The following is a 17685-nucleotide window of genomic DNA, read 5'->3' on the forward strand; positions in this document are numbered from 1 at the left end:
CTATACAAAATAGTCTTATACATCTTTAATTCATACATGGGATGACAAAATTTTAGCTGGGCTTACCATGTCAGTAATGTAGATAATATCACCTTCCTCAAAGTACAATTCATCTGGCTAAAAGAAAAAAAATGTTTTTAAGTTTGACTCCATGTGATAGTTTCATGAATTAGAATATGATTATGATAATTATATAGATTCCATATAGTAAAGTATTCAATGTGGTTTTAAATTACATAAACCATTTCACAAAACATTATTAACAAATTGGCACATGTATCAAAGCTGAATTTTTCCCATTTGAACTTCAAGGAACTATAACAAATAAAGATTCCCCAAATACACATATCATATTCTTCCACAATGAGAGGGGGGCATTTTATATAAAAATAGAATGTTAAATAAAACTTCTTTCTTATAGAAACTCCAAAAGGTGATACATATTTCTTTATCTATATATATAAAAGCCTAAGCAGTCGTTACGACTGGTCGACCTCTTGACCAGTTGCTATGACGAGCACTGACCACCAAGGGCCAGACACTCAACACAGGAGCTGCTCCCTGGTGGTCAATGCACTCCCACAGCAGGAGGACCGCTCAGCCAGAAGCCAGGCTCACGGCTGGCGAGAACAGCTGCTGCAGCGGCAGACAGGTGCAGCGGGGCCGGGATGCAGCGGGGCCGGGATGAGCGGGAGCAGCATGACGCCTGCCCCTAGCCGCGCGCCTGTCACTTCGCGCACTGCTACATCCCTCAGGGGATGTCGGACTGCTGGGGATCAGGGACGCTGGCCTGTGGGGATCGGGCGAAACCGGCTCTCCGACATCCCCCGAGGGGTCCCGGATTGTGAGAGGGCACAAGCCAAGCTGAGGGACCCCACCAGTGCACGAATCCATGCACCAGTAAAAGGATAAATGTCTAGAATTAAAACCATGGCAAATGACTAGAAGCTTGGCTCTTTCCTAAATGATTAGGCTTCAATACTTAAACACTTTCATATCAACATCCGTTAAATGCTTTGAGGAAACTATTATCCTATCTCTTTATGTTCAGAGAGAATGAACATTTTATATGTGAGAATAGTTAATACACAATTCAGCCATGAAAGATATGGAGCTGATAGATACGACCATAAGCAGGTAAGGGATTAGTTGATTACAGTTAGTATGTGCTCTGGCCCATACCAGCCAAATGTCTGACACACCCCTTGAACAAATCCAGGCACTTTAATTAAACATCTTCTTTTTCCCATTAGTAGATAACACTTATCAGCATGACCTTATGAGTAAATAGGACGATGTATTCAGAGGGAGTTTCAGATATTGAGAAATGTTTACATTGTCATGTTGAGTGAAAAATGTAGGGCACAAAATTTCACACAGGGTAAGATCACAATAATGTATGAAATAAGTATTTTCAAATATTTCTACTTTTATTACTTTCATAATTTTAGTTGTAAAAATACTTTCTTCATAAGAGGCTTTGGTATTTCCTATTATAGTTATTCTTCCATATAAATAAAATCTATGCTAGCAAAACAAATTATTTCATCCATTTCTTTTTCCATTTGTTTATCTCCTCTCTCAGTCACTGACCAGGGTAACTGAGAGAGGAGATGACTTTGCACTAGCAATTTATTTAGTATCAAAGGACTTGTATGCATGCATATAAGCATAACCAATGGACATAAGACACTGGGGGATAGGGGAGGCTAGGGGACTGTCTAGGGCCGGGGGGGAAAAAATAGACACATATGTAATACCCTTTGTATTACTTTAAGCAATAAAAAAAAAAAAAACTGATCTATATCATTGTTATAACTATTTCCTCCAAATATAAATGAAGACTATAACAGCTACATCATGCTTTAAACAACCACAGTACATGAATATTTACATGCATTATGAATTCAAATATCACAATTAGCAATTAATGATAACAAAGAATGGCTAAGTTCCTTTAAAAGGTAACTTTCTGAAGCATTTGTTGCATTTACACTTTTATTTACAGAGACTATACTTACACATAGCACCAGCTATGCAAGATTAATTGAAACTATGTAGACCTGATGATACACATTTTAATATTATTTGAAATGGGCATTTAGGAGGAAAAAACAAAGCCTGCCCCTTAAGATTTTCTCTAACTCTTCTCTAAAATGTTCTGATGATCTATGATCGATATGACTACCAATATGTGATGGACATAGAAAGTGATTAGGGAAACAAACTATTTCCTTTTGCATTTCCCTCTCAGAGAAGCTAGAAAGGGGACTCACTCACCATCATAGAAAGCATCCGAACTAGACATAGCAGCTGCCCCATAACAGTAAGGTTGGCCTTACTGGCAACACCATTTGCCTGTCTCTCCTTCAGATGACAGTAAGAGATGGGAGAAGAGAATGAAATAGGATATAAGAAAGTATGGAAAACAGAATATATGTGAAAATGTAGCCTTTTTTTGGAGTGACTAAGTTTCCTGGAGTTTTGAAGGAGCTCAATGCCTTGAAGAGATCTTTCTGGTCTTAAAGCCATCTTATTCTGTACTTCTCTAAGTGCTAGCCCTACCCCCTTGTGTCTAAGAGTGAGTCCTCCTCAATCAGTGCTTTCATTGAAATTAAGGAGTCATCTCTGCCTACAGTTTTGGTCTCCTTCTAAAAACGTGAAAGCCAAATCTGCCTAAATTTTCTCATTTAATAAGATCATTCACCCTTGAAGCAAAAGGCATATTTTGAAAAAGTACCATACAAATACCTCAACAAAAACAAAGTGTACACATACGCGCGTGTGCGCACGCGCAATCCCTGCATTTAGTCTTTCCCATACAAAAAAGGAATAAAGCCCAGAGGAATGGAAAATAAGTGCTTAATGGATAGGGGGTTTCTTTTGGGGTGATGAAAATGTTTTGGAACTAGACAGAGATGATGGCTGACAACACTGTGAATGTATTAAACTTGAGAGTGGTTAAATTTTTTTTTTTTAAGAAGTCAGTCTGGGAGAAACCAAGATGGCAGCATAGGTTAACGCCGGAGATCGCTGCCTCAAACAACCACTTCAGAGATATAACTAAAGGACAGAACGGACATCACCCAGAACCACGGGAAGGCTGGCTGAGTGGAAATTCTACAACTAGGAGGAAAGAGAATATCAGACCCAGACTCAGAGGAGGCACAGTGCTGAAGTGAAATACTCAGGTGCGGAGTGTGCGCGCGGAGTGGGCTGGCGGCGGAGGGCGTGGTTGTTGTTTTCAATCGGGAGGGAGTTTCAGACTCTGAGCTCCAGATCCGGGCGAGTCTCTGGGGACCGAGACTCAAACGGGAGAAACGGGACTGTCTGGCTTCGGTCGGAACTCGAAGGCAGCTTTCTCTCCGAGGTTTGCAGCCATTGCTGGGGCTCTGAGAGGCAGAGCCCCTGGGGAAGGAACTGAGAGTCGCCATAACTGCTTGTTCCGCCCGCCCTGTATATCCCCGGGGACCCGCCCCGCCCAAGCCCTGCACAGAACCATTTGCCGGATAGCCTCAGGCAAATGCTAGATTAGCACTGCCCTAGAGATCCAGCACAGAAGCCCTCCCACTACAGACACAGCAGACTCTCATAGCCAGTTAGCCTGGAGGTCAAATCACCCCGGTATTGCCGACATCAATCAAGGCTTAAAGGCAACAAGACTGCTGACAAAGACCACTAGGGGGTGCACCAAGAAAGCATAAAAAATGCGGAGACAAAGAAACAGGACAAAACTGTCAATGGAGGATATTGAGTTCAGAACCACACTTTTAAGGTCTCTTAAGAACTGTCTAGAAGCTGCCGATAAACTTAGTAAGGCCCTCGAAAAGACTGGTGAGACCGCCGATAAATGTAGTGAGATCCTCAAGAAATCTAATGAGACCCTCGATGTTGTGATAAAGAACCAACTAGAAATTAAGCATACACTGACTGAAATAAAGAATATTATACAGACACCCAACAGCAGACCAGAGGAGCGCAAGAATCAAGTCAAAGATTCGAAATGTGAAGAAGCAAAAAACACCCAACTGGAAAAGCAAAATGAAAAAAGAATCCGAAAATATGAAGATAGTGTAAGGAGCCTCTGGGACAGCTTCAAGCGCACCAACATCAGAATTATAGGGGTGCCAGAGGATGAGAGAGAGCAAGATATTGAAAACCTATTTAAAGAAATAATGACAGAAAACTTCCCCCACCTGGTGAAAGAAATAGACCTACAGGTCCAGGAAGCACAGAGAACCCCAAACAAAAGGAATCCAAAGAGGACCACACCAAGACACATCATAATTAAAATGCCAAGAGCAAAAGACAAAGAGAGAATCTTAAAAGCAGCAAGAGAAAGAAACCCAGTTACCTACAAGGGAATACCCATACGACTGTCAGCTGATTTCTCAACAGAAACTTTGCAGGCCAGAAGGGAATGGCAAGAAATATTCAAAGTGATGAATACCAAGAACCTACAACCAAGATTACTTTATCCAGCAAAGCTATCATTCAGAACGGAAGGTCAGATAAAGAGCTTCACAGATAAGGAAAAGCTAAAGGAGTTCATCACCACCAAACCAGTATTATATGAAATGCTGAAAGGTATCCTTTAAGAAGAGGAAGAAGAAAAAAAAAGGGTAAAGATACAAATTATGAACAACAAATATGCATCTATCAACAAGTGAATCTAAGAATCAAGTGAATAAATAATCTGGTGATCATAATAGAATCAGGGACATAGAAAGGGAATGGACTGACTATTCTTGGGGGGGAAAGGGGTGTGGGAGATGCGGGAAGAGAATGGACAAAAATCGTGCACCTATGGAAGAGGACAGTGGGTGGGGAGTGAGGGCGGAGGGTGGGGCGGGAGCTGGGAGGAGGGGAGTTATGGGGGGAAAAAAAAGAGGAACAAATGTAATAATCTGAACAATAAAGATTTAATTAAAAAAATTAAAAAAAAAAAAAAAAAGAAGTCAGTCTGGTTGTAAGTGTGATTGGCGTCCAGCAGTACTTCCTTTTTTGGCAGAACTCACTTACTGGTTGTGGTATAGACTGACCTTTGTTTGGGTGCTCAGGGATTCTTTGATTGTGTGCATTCATTTCCCTCCATCACCATGTATCCCCTCTATGCCTTCTTCCATCTAAAGTGGTCAATTTTATGTAATGACAATTTTACCTCAATTGTTTAAAAGGCAATAAAAGCCTAGAACAATTAAAACTCTTAATGTCTTTTAAGTAATTCTTGTCCTGCGTGGTTTGGTTAAGTGGCATCTGGAAAATGTCACTAAGTACAGTCATTTTGCTACTTCTCAGCTTTCTTTCGGTTTGTTTTTTAAATTAATGGCTGCTATTCAACAGCAATGTCTACCACAAGCCACATATTGGGTCAGACGTGTTTTTTACTGAGGCAATAAGCAGGCGGCCGATTTCAGTCAGGTATAAAAAGGCCTCACTATTTTTTTCATCTTGAGAAAGGACAGTGGATGGTTTATTTTCTTTTTAATCAATAGTTCCCAGACACACAATGCTACTTACTACCCATAAAATATCTTCTCCAAAAAAAAAAAACTAGTGGCAGCTTGTCCTGAACACAGCTAAGGAGGTGGTCTACCAAGTTCTTTAGACTGTTGATGGCAGTACAGACCAACATTCGCCAACCTTTCAGACCTCATGGACCAGCAGTGGTCCGCGGACCACCGGTTGGCGACCGCTGGTACAGACAACCAGGTAATTTCAAGATTTTAGAACTCAGATAGATTTTACCTGTAATAGTCACACTTTCCATTAAGAAACCACTTACAGGACACTTAATATAAATTGTTCAATGAGGATCTACTTTTAAATTCCTGGCATCATATTCATGGAACAGAAATAGGAAGATAGTGACATAGTCAAGTAAGCATTTCTCTATTTCCAGCTTGTTCTTTGGTTTTTATCCACATTCGTCCCTTTTCTCCCCTTGAAGAACCACAAGATATCAGAACAAGTAAATTGTTGGCCATTGCAACGTCACAGTGATGGGTACAACTTGGTAATATATATTCTCATTCCTGTTCCATATATTCTTGGTAACATATAATTCCCAAGGTATTAATTTTGTTGATTTATGCAAAGATATATTTTATTTTAAAAAATTTAGAACACTGTGAGGTACTTTTAACATTTTTCAGATTTGTCAACGCAGAGCCTCAAAAATTAATAAAAAGGGAAAAAATCAAATTGATACACATATTTTATTTAACAATTTATAGTATTATTATGTCCCAGGAATTGGGTGGACACTTACAAATATTAACTAATTTAATCCTCACCAGGGACATTACCAGGTAGGTGCTACTCTTATTGCCACATTATAGATAAAAAACATATCCAAGGCCACAGACCAGATACATGGTAGACCCCAGACTTGAACCAAGACAGTAAAATTCTTGAGTCCCTGCTCTTCGCTACCAATTATGCTTTCTCTCATTCGGAAGGGTCCTGCATACCCATTATTGGTCATCATGGTGTCATGACCTGGTTAAAAGGCAGTGGCCGCCCTAACCGGTTTGGCTCAGTAGATACAGCATCAGCCTGCAGACTGAAGGGTCTAAGGTTCCATTGCAGTCAAGGGAACATGCCCGGGTTGCGGGCTCGATCCCCAGTAGGGGGGGTGCAGGAGGCAGTGATCAATGATTCTTTCATCATTGATGTTTCTATCTCTCCCTCTTCCTTCCTCTCTGAAATTTTATATATATATATATCCATGAAAAATATGTTTCCCTTCATCCCCACCTCCACATAATGCATTACGACAAAACCAACAGCAGCACCTTAACCTCATTTTATTCTCACAACAACCTCTTAGAGCAGGGCTGGTCATGAGCATTATCTCCATTTCACAACCAAGCTGAGGGAGGTTGAAGAACTTGCCACAAGTCACGCAGTGTGAGTGGCAGGGCTGGGCTCCTACTTCAGCTTTTGGAATCCCATTCCAGGGCTCCTTCTTGTACATTTAATGCTATAAACCTAGCACAGCCCAGCAAACATTCTGTGATAGTGCAGGGTACTGCCGGTTTCTCTTTGGAACTCCGTATTATTCCCCCAGCACACAGGAAATGCTGTTCTTTCTCTATCAGCCTGGTTTTACACTGGTCTGTCAAGTCCAGCCAGTTCTCTGTATGACACGTTATTGCACTGGAGGTTTGGTAAGAAATAAACCAAACAGGACTGGGTGGTGCCAGAACTACCTTGCTTTCAAGCAAGATGGGGGGGAAATGGGTTAGTAGGAAGAACCGGCAGCCACATGCTGTCCAGTGTTCTACCTGTTCAGTGGATCACCAAGAGTGGAGTTGGGCGTTGCTGTACCTATCTCCTCAGGGTTGAACAGTAGCTAAAAACAGGGCCCAGAGCTCTCTGGGGTGCTGCACAGGTCAGCAATGGTCGCATAGAGTCCAGATCAGCTCTTCCATTGCCTGGTCCCAGTGACTCTAAGGCAGTGGTTCTCAACCTTCCTAATGCCGTGACCCTTTAATACAGTTCCTCGTGTTGTGGTGACCCCCAATTTCATTGTTACAAATTGAATATAATTAAAGCATAGTGATTAATCACAAAACCAATATGTAATTATATGTGTGTTTTCCGATGGTCTTAGGCGACCCCTGTGAAAGGGTCGTTCGACCCCCAAAGGGGTCGTGACCCACAGGTTGAGAACTGCTGCTCTAAGGAGACCAGGTCAGTTTAGAATGTACGCACCAGAGAAGATGGGTATTGGTCATGGGAGAGAAAGACCAAACTAAGCTTCCAGCATTGTCCAACAGGAATTCTCATTCAGAAAAAGAATGCAAAACTAAGTTAGTTCTTGGGTGATACTCAAAATATTGAACAGGCACTTAACCAGTCAGGAAGGTCCATGGGAGCTAGAGGCTACCTTTAACATCTAGACTGAGGGCAGGTGGAAAGGGGCAGAGTGTGGGGGCAGAAGAGTGTGGGGTAGTCATTACTGAACACCCAGTACATAAGGATGAATTAGCAACATTGCTCTGCAGCCTAGAATCCTTGAGATCAGGGATATTAAAGAATACAATAATATTTGAACTACAGAATATTAAAAAACCTAATAAGCAATGCCTATTCTTTCCTGCGAATTCAATAATAACAAAGATAAAGAGTAGTGGAGACACTCCATCTGGAATAGAACCGAAGGTGAATTAAAGTAACTAATATATCAACCAACCAAACATATTTGTTAAATGTCAGTGAGAAAGGACAAAAGGGATGATGAGCGGATACTAGAGGGAGAGAAGAGAAACAGTGATGTCACCTCAGGTCTCAAATGAGTAAATGCAGGTTGCTTTATGGAGTTAGGATGACTGCCTGCCTCCCCCCACTCCTATCTACCCCAGGGGTCATGCAACCTCAGAGAGAGAGGTCAATGAGAATAGGTTTCCTTCTTCGTTTCTTTCTCCTCTGCATCCTAACTGTCTGGACTCCCTGCTTCCATTCTTACTCTCCTAGATGGTTGTCCACTTCTCAAAGTGATTCTTCTAAAACGTAGCTAGCTAATCACCCTTGATCTCAAATCCTTCAATTGCTTCCCACCTACTCAGGGCAAAATCCAAACACAACCCACAAGGCCCTACAGGACCCAGTATCCCTGAACTTGTCATACCTCCCTCTCCCTTGTTCACAACTTTCCTGGCCCCATTGTCCTCCCTGCTGTTTCTAGAACCCACCAAGCATCCTTTTTGCACCAGCTATTCCTTCTGCTCCTCCACTTCCTTCAGGTTTCTACTCAAATGTCACCCCAGGCCCTGGCTAGGTAGCTCAGTTGTTTAGAGCATCATCCCAATACTCCAAGGTTATGGGTTCAATCCCCTGTCAGGATACATACAAGAATCAACCAATGATTGTATAAATAAGTGGAAAAACAAATCAATGTTTCTCTCTCTTTCTCTCTCAAATCAATAAATTTAAAAAAAAATTTAATGTCACCTCTATAGAAAGACCATCCTTAAATACCCTATTGAAAATAACACTCCTCCTCCCTTAACTGTTTGCCCCTTCCCCTCATTATTTTCCTTCATAGCACTTACCAGGCCCTGACAGTTATATTCATTTGTCTGCTTACTGTCTGTCTCTACCCACTGGGATGTGAGCTCCCTGAGACAGTCCTTTCTGTTGTCACTACACTAGCCCCAAGGTCTGCACCAGTTTCTGGCACATAATAGGTGCTCACTAACCCATGGGTGGAGAGATGGATTTATGGATGTTTGCCAGAAGCTATTACAATGAAAAATACATACATCAGAGACAAAAAATTTGCTGTGGGCAGTTCGTAGAAGGTGCCATTATAGGTAGTTTGAGGTAGCAGGTCAAAGGGAAAAATCAGTTAACAAGAGAGTCAGCGGAAGGATGACTAAGACAGGGTCACATGCTTGCCATGCAGGTCACTTGGTGATTCTAAAGCGAGTGGTTGCACCTCATGGAGAGAAGCAGCTCAAGATGGACTACATGACCTTGAGACAGGAGGACATGCAGATCAACGGAGGGGCTTGGCTTTCACACCTCTGGGCTGCAAGGGGAGTGACCGAACATCCATTCTTGTGAATGATTTATGGCTAACCAACAACAGGCAGCCCATTTAGGCTAGACAAAGTATCTAAATGCAACCACCTTAGGTTTTTATGCCAATTTTAAAGTTAAAAACTGAATACTTACAGTTCTGGGTTCGAACGTATAAAGAGCTCTGAACACTTTAACTTGCCCTAAAAGAGAGGTGGAAAAACAACATGATCAATTCTTTCATTTCTAAACTATTCATTATATTCTTCAGAATTCCCTAATTCAAAGTCGATGGGAAAAAATCATTTTGGAATTAAGTGCTTTGTCTGCATAGGAGACATTTTTTTAGACATTTGTTAAATGAAAGCATGAATAAGCACACACCTCTGAGGTGATTTTGCTTTCTCCTTTCAAACAATAGGAGCTACATAATTATCTGTACTTACCTTCTGTCCTATACAGAGCCCGTCCAACACTAAGATCTACGTTTAATACTGGAAAGGTGAGCATTTAACATAAAAAGATATTTAACATGACAATAGACAATGGTTTAATAGTCTTAAGCCCATGGTTTAGAATTTTATTTTTCCCCAAAAAAGAAAATATCATTGAGAAAAATAGTAGCTGTTGGAGAAATCTGTGAGTCCATTAAGTCCCAAAACAGAGTACAATAGCTAAGCAAAGAGGTCATGCTCATGAAAGCTGCCCTCCATTCTGCCAAAAGATCTCTCTCTCTTTACATGTCCCTTTGCTGCATCTCCATTATCCCGTGTCTGAGAAGAACTGATTTGCTGGCCTGTCTTATTTAAAGGCAGAGAAACTCTGACTTTTTCAATTTCTTAGCACCTACCTGGCATACACACAGTATGAACTTAATGAATGCTTGCTAAATGAATATGTAAGTGAAAAACCACATCCACACAGGCTAAGAAAAAAAAACCCCTAAAGATAGCAAACAAAAACAGATCTTTTATGAAATAAATAAATTTAGAAGGGATAGCAAAATAAAAGAACTACCTATTTAAAAAATGATAACAGTTCGGTGTGAGCACTGGGAGCACCGTTAGAGACGACATCTATCACAGGAGCATCGTGCAGAATGGTGGCCTCCAAGGCGGGACACAGGAAGACTACTTCAGAAAGTATGCACATGTTTACCTTCTTTTTCACATGTCTTATAACGTGACAGCACAATAGGATACAAGTTATAAGTACATTTCTATTTATTGGGAGAGAGTAGTCAATCTTTTCGCTGCTAGAATGGAAGCATTACGAGGACAGCTGTTTTTGTTTTATGAATGAGATATCCAAATACCTAGCACAGTGCCTAGAACATAGAATGACTAAAGAATGGATGAATAAAGGAATGGAAACGTGCTCAAAAGAAGTCTGAAAACCAGTCATTTAGAACAGCACTGTCCTATATAACTACACAATGATGGAAAAGTCCTACTTCTGTGCTAGTCACATATAGCTACTGAAGATGTGAAATGTGATGAGAGAGACTGAGGAACTTATTTTTAAACATCATTTAATTCTAATTAAGTTAACTTGCCACACATGGCTGGTGGCTAGCATATTGAACCATACAGGTTTAGAACATCAGAAGATGGGAAATGACGGAATGTCCATTCAGAGGGATCTATGTAAATCAATCCTGACTCATCCACACAATAGAGTCATTAAGAAAGAAGGATCTGCAGACCCGGACATAGCAAAGAGCCTACAAAACATTCAGTGATGTTATGCCAAGTACCATCCTGTTTATGTTGACACCACACACACACACACACACACACACACACACACACACACCCCTTAACAGAGAGAACCAAGTATGAGGAACCTTCACATTCTACTTTACATGCATTGTTTATATTCATTACACATAGCATGTATTACTTTTACAATCAAATAAAGCTGTAAAGATACTTTTCATGGGGGTTAAGGGGGCATCATTCTTTCTTCTAAATGCCCTAATGATACTATTTATCAATTAATGTTGGGATGTTAGCCTCTTGTGGATCCCTTTTAATCTACATATTTTAGAAGTTCAGATCCCTGCTACTTAGTGTGCTGCAATGAAGTATTTTTTTGCAATCTGAATTCTAGTGCCACTTCTTTCCTGCTCTACTAAGGGGAGGGTAATAGGCAGAAGAAAAGGTGAAAAATTTTTTTGTTTGGAGTTTGCTTTTTTAACCACACCCACAGGCCTGCCAAAGGGAAGAAGGAGTTGTCAGGAGAAATATTTTCTGCTGACCTGACTGTCTCTCTGAGAGGGAAGACTGGTTATCTTGATTACTTCGAACTTTCCAAAGAGAAGTTACACAGGGAAGCAGTCAAATTAATAAAGACAGAACTTTCTGGTTTCTTTGAGGGAATGACAGCAAAGGGTTGTACTATGGCTAATTTTGAAAACAAGGGTCCATGGCAATTTAATGAGCATAGATAAAATTCAATATAAAGAACCTGAAAAAATATTTCAGGTTGTGACTAATCCATTGATTTTTGTAATTGTATCTTTTGTGATTGTCTTGAACTGTTCACAACTAAAAGGAAGTGGGGGATTTATTTTCATTATGATTTACATTGAACATCAGGCAACTATCTTTAGGCCAGAGATTTTCAACATTTTTCATCTTATGGCACACATAAACAAATTACTAAAATCCTGTGGCACACCAAAAAATATATTTTTAGCCAATCTGACAAAAAATAAATAAAATAAAAGGTATAATTTTGATTCATTCACACCAGACAGCTATTGTTGTGATGGCTGTTGTCATTTTTTTATTTGATAATCTAAGGGAAAAGACATCAGTGTGCCTGACTAAACAGTCATGTATTGCATGCTTTAAAAATTCTTGGAAATCACTGCTTTAGGCTGTTATACAGGGAGCATTCTGTGTAATGCTGTAGAAATACTACCACATATAATACGATCTTATTTATTGATTAACTAGAGGCCTGGTACACTCGGATGGAGTCCCTCAGTGCACCCCCTCACAGTCAGGGAGCCCTCAGGGGATGTCCGACTGCCGCAGAGGCGGGAAAGGCTCCCACCACCGTTGCACTCGCCCAGCTCAGGGCTTCTGGCTGAGCAGAGCTCCCCCTGTGGGAGTGCACTGACTACCAGGGGGAAGCTCCTGCATTGAGTTTCTGCCCCCTGGTGGTCAGTGCACATCATAGTGAGCGGTTGAGCAGCCTTAGCATATCATTAGCATATTACACTTTGATTGGTTGAACAGCTGACTGGACACTTAGCATATTAGGCTTTTATTATATAGGATGTTGGGATGTTAGCCTCTTGTGGATCCCTTTTAACCTACTTTAAAAGTTCTGGGCCTTAATTTATTCTATTCTCAGACCTGAGTCAGGTAGAAATGGGAGAATGCAAAAGAAATAGCCAGAGGATATGAAAGAATTGCATAAAAAACAAAGTTTCATGATTACAGTTTACTAACCTTGGATGAGTCTCTCAAGAGAATAATAATTAAGAATACTTAATACAGTGATCATTTTTACATCATATTTAATTCAACTGTGACTAATGTTCTATACAGGTTTAAACAAAGTATTGAAGGGAAGAAATCAGGGTACTATGTCTTCCTATAGTGCTTACCCTTGCAGACATCTAAAAAATAATAATAAACATGCTAATCATCAAAATTAGTACTGATCAATTCTAATTTTATTTAAAGAAAGCAGATTCACAAATGCAAAATAGTTGTGTTCTTATATATGAAGGGAGGCTAACTTCGATGCCTTATTCGGGCAACTTCCATCTTCTTCATTTTCTCATGGAAGTCTGGTTGCACATAACAAAGAGAGAAAGTAGAGCTGGGAAGACTGCATGGATTACCTGAAATCACCCTGGAATTCACCCTGAATGAGATTGGAAAGAAGCCCAATCTTTTGTCTGATGTTTTACGTGGATCTCACATGAAGTAGCATGCGAATGGTATTAAGGATTTCAGCAAGGCTGGTTTCCTGAGGTTAGCAAGATAAGTAAACACCCACAGCTGCGGGCCCCTGTTGGTTTTTCACTCTGCTGGCTTCTCACCTTCCCAGGCACACCCTTTCCATTTCTTTGCAACCCCGCCCTGTCCCCATAGAGAAGGGCTGAGTCCACCAGTCATGAACCAAACACTATTTTCTTCTGCTCCGGACTTCAGTAAACTAATCCTTGTCCACTGTGGTTGAGGCAGGTAGATGGAAGGGGATCTGCACAGGGCCTTGTACAGAGAAAGGGTAAGAGAATTTTCTGTTTCTGAGGTTTGCAGAGTATGTACTGCTGTATCTCTAAGACCCTGAAATAGCACTTAGAACTTGGCGCTTATAAACTCAACCATAAAATTTCTACTCTACTTTATTCTCTGTTGGTGAAGGAGTGGAAAAGCTTCTAGGGTAAGGCTCTAAGACAGAATTAAAATGGGACTGCTTACTATAACGAACAGACATATCATACACAGCAAGAGGAATGCCTTTTCAATGTCAGAACTTAGTGATCTAGAACAGCTTGGCTCTTTCACGGATGTTCTACAAATCTGGGAAGCATGAGCCATCTAAAACTCCGTTTAGAATGGCTATGGTAACTACTACATACCCACCTACGATGGTTAAACCTGAAAATATTGACAATGTTAAGTGTTAAGAATCCTGAATAACTGGAATTCTCAAACACTACTGGTGGGTGTGTAAACTGGCACAACAATTACAGAAAAGTATTTAGTAATTCATATTTTTTATGTTAACATGCCTTTGCGCTCTTAAATTGCATTTCTGGGAAAGAAACATAACTAGAAAACCTTCATTGCATCTTCTGTAGGACTAAATACTTCATACAAAGATGACCCTCCCAGGACAGTGTCACTACCCGCAGAATAGTCTCAACATTTAAAAAGTCTCAACGTTTTTAAACTGCAAATCATAACCTGCACATTATACATATATACATATATATATTATTGTGAAGCTAACTCAGTAGCTTTAAAAAATATTAAGTAGAACTGAAAAGACCAGAGCACACTGTACACAACAGAAGTAATAAGAGTTCTGTGAAATTTTTGTTTCATTGGGATTGGATAGATGGATGATTATTTTAGAAATAAACACATTTTGTTTGGCATCATGCCAAATGGCCAAATATTGAAATCAGTATGTGCCAAAGCCAAATGTTGCCTTTGGCTACATTGAGAATGAACTATTGAGAAACAAGAATAAATCTGAAATTTTATTCAAAAAATCATTATGATTATAATCTTAGCATTAAAAATTCTGATAGACCCATTTTTAAAATTTGATATAAAAGGGCAAAAACCATAATTCCTTGGCACTATCAACTGCAGCTAGATGAGACTGGTATAAAATTAGGTCTGTGGAGCCCAGCCCATGTGGTTCAGTGGTTGAGCACTGACCCATGCATCAAGAGATTGCCAATTCGATTCCAGGTCAGGGCACATGCCTACATTTTGGCTCAATCCCCAGTAGGGAGCATGCAGGTGGCAGCCAATCGATGTCCCCTATATATCTCTTTCGTCCCCTATATATCTCTTTCCCTTCCTCTCTCTAAAATCAAATATATATATACACATATATATATATTCCATTTTTTTAAAGGTGTTAAATAAATAAATAAAATGAGGTTTGTGGAAAAGCAAGCTAGTTTGGTGCTAGCCCTCCAGCTTAGCTGTTGCCTGTGGTCATGTTACCACCAAGTTAGTAAGCTTTCCTTCCTCCCTAATAGAAAACGACTAAAGTCAAGACTTGGTCTCCTGTTTATCTCTGTGCTGGAAGATTTGCTTAATCATAATGATGCAATTTTACGGAAGGCAATCCCACAAATGACACATTGGTTTCCCCAAAATTATTAGCAATTGCACTCTTGTAACATTAATTCCCAATCTATACCTATAATCCATACTATTTATATAATAATTTTGGACATATAAAATTCACAGCCTCCACAATCATCATTATTTATAGCAATATTTTACTTTCTAATAATAAATGTAAATTTAAACTTTCAATTGACTGAGGGAATTTTCATATATAAAGCACAAAAGGGAACATTTGGGATAAGTCACATTTAGAGTATCTAACCTGTTTTTCACAGTGAATATTAAGATAATAAATCTAGCCCTAGCTGGGTGCTCAGTGGTTAGAGCGTCCGCCCACAGGCCAAATGGTCTCAGGTTCAATTCCCAGTCAAGAGTACATGTACATTGGTTGCAGGTGGATCCACGGCCCGGGCCAGGGAGCATTCAGGAGGCAATCAATCAATGTGTCTCTCTTACTTTGATGTTTCTCTCTCTCTCTCTCCCTCTCTTCTACTCTCTTTAAAGGATCAATGGGGAAAATATCCTCAGTGAGGATAAAAAAAAAAGGTAATAATACACCCAAATGGCATGTCTTGTTTGCATTACTGGGGCCATTACACTGGTTAGACAGGAGAGTTACCAATGCAATCTCAATCCTTGTTCTAATGCAAGTCTAGGTGTGCCTAAAAGAACACTAAAGCAGGCATTGCACCATTTGGCCAAAGCTGAATGGCAGATTTAGGAAGAAATTTGAGGCTAAGATAAACTTCTGATTACCCCTATAATCCTGTGTGTGTGTGTGTGTGTGTGTGTGTGTGTGTGTGTGTGTGTGTTTTCCAGGTCATTAAAATATCTTACGGATGATCAAGGTCAAAAAAAAAATTGAAAGCCACTGCTCTAGACTACTTGATCAAAGTAGGATTTGCTACAAGACACTCTTAAGAAAAAGTAATATTTCCTCCACTTTGTGAATTTTAAAATTCAGCTAGCATATAAATAACCAGAGGCTGATGCACAAAATTTGTGCAAGAGTAGGCCTTCCTTCCCCTGGCTGCCGGTACTGGCTTCCTTCTGGCACCCAGGACCTGGGGTTCCCTCCGGCACTCGGGACCCAGGCTTCCCTTGCAGCCCCGGCTTTTGTCCGGAAGGTCGTCCGGAAGGATGTCCGGAAGGACAGCTGGTCTAATTAGCATATTACACTTTTATTATTATAGATAATATTCTCCCATCTCCTCCCAAAACAGATAATTTATAACCACCATCAGAGTTTTCAAAAAGAAAGAAGAGTAAGAAAATTATATGAACAAGGGAGAATCATGAAAAAATAAGTATTTACCATATACATATAGTGATCACAGTTGTCTAAGAGAACACAGGGAGTATTAACTTCTTAATGTACATCCTGGGTATTTGAAAAAAATGTGTCACCACATCTTAAGATTCTCCGGGTAAGTAAAAGTATGAATATCATTTCTACGAGGCATATTTATATTATTCCTTTAAACATGCACGATGAAACAGGATGTTTTCTGCTCAAAAGCAAAACAGGAGTCTATGTGATAGTATCCAAGAGTCAAGGCCATCATTTGATTGCTGGAATGAAAGGAAACAGCTGTGCTCTGTTGGGCCAACACAAGACTCCCCTGAGCTTCGTGGAGTGCAAACGCCCACAAATGAGGTGGTTAGCTCAGAACAGGCTTCTTGGTCATGATCTCTATTCATGTCATTCCACAAAAGCCCACTGCTCTTGGAAATAAACAGAGAGGCTATGATCCTTACAAAGAAAAATCATCATGTGAGCAAGCAATGTCTGAGAGTTTCCAATACAAAGAATAAGTTTCTTCCCCTCATCCTCTTGGACTAATTAAATCAAATCCAATGAATTCTAGTTGCATTTCTATCTTTAAAGGATATAACTAATTTTTTAAAAAGGCTACGAACACAAAATTTTCATCTCTCCTTACTCCAACACCACCTCTTCCCTGCAGCTTCACTTAATACAATAAAAAAACAACCACCTCCCCCCCCCCAAAAAAAAAAAAAGAAACTAAAGAATTTGAAACGTGTCTTGATTTCAGCTGCAGGAATGGCCGACTCATTAAAAACAGTAGCCAGTGTGTTTTCTGACAAGAGGGTTCTGTTGATTAACAGTGTGCCTTTCTTATCCATTTTTCCTTTGCTTACTCTTTTCAGTGCCTTTCAGCAAACTTGGTTACTTTTACATCCTGAGAGGTCATAACTGCTGGTTATTTTTATTTCTTCTCCACAGTATAACATAAAAGCCCCAAAGAGCAGGGTTCAACATTTCAAATGACATGCTCAGTACCACGTGTGTCTG

The 17685-nt window shown here is 40.1% G+C and overlaps 1 protein-coding gene across 1 annotated transcript in view; it reads right to left on the bottom strand.

Moving 5' to 3' along the window:
• OSTF1 (osteoclast stimulating factor 1) overlaps positions 1 to 17685 on the bottom strand; it is a 59389-nt gene that overhangs the window by 23750 nt on the left and 17954 nt on the right. The window contains exons 2-3 of the mRNA XM_036330808.1: positions 9685 to 9731; positions 67 to 117 (exon numbers count right to left, since the gene is read on the bottom strand). Coding sequence (XP_036186701.1) covers positions 67 to 117; positions 9685 to 9731 — 98 coding nt within the window. The remainder of the gene's footprint in view (positions 1 to 66; positions 118 to 9684; positions 9732 to 17685) is intronic.

Source organism: Myotis myotis, unplaced genomic scaffold, assembly GCF_014108235.1.
Source record: "Myotis myotis isolate mMyoMyo1 unplaced genomic scaffold, mMyoMyo1.p scaffold_m19_p_12, whole genome shotgun sequence".
Classification (NCBI taxonomy): Eukaryota; Metazoa; Chordata; class Mammalia; order Chiroptera; family Vespertilionidae; genus Myotis; species Myotis myotis.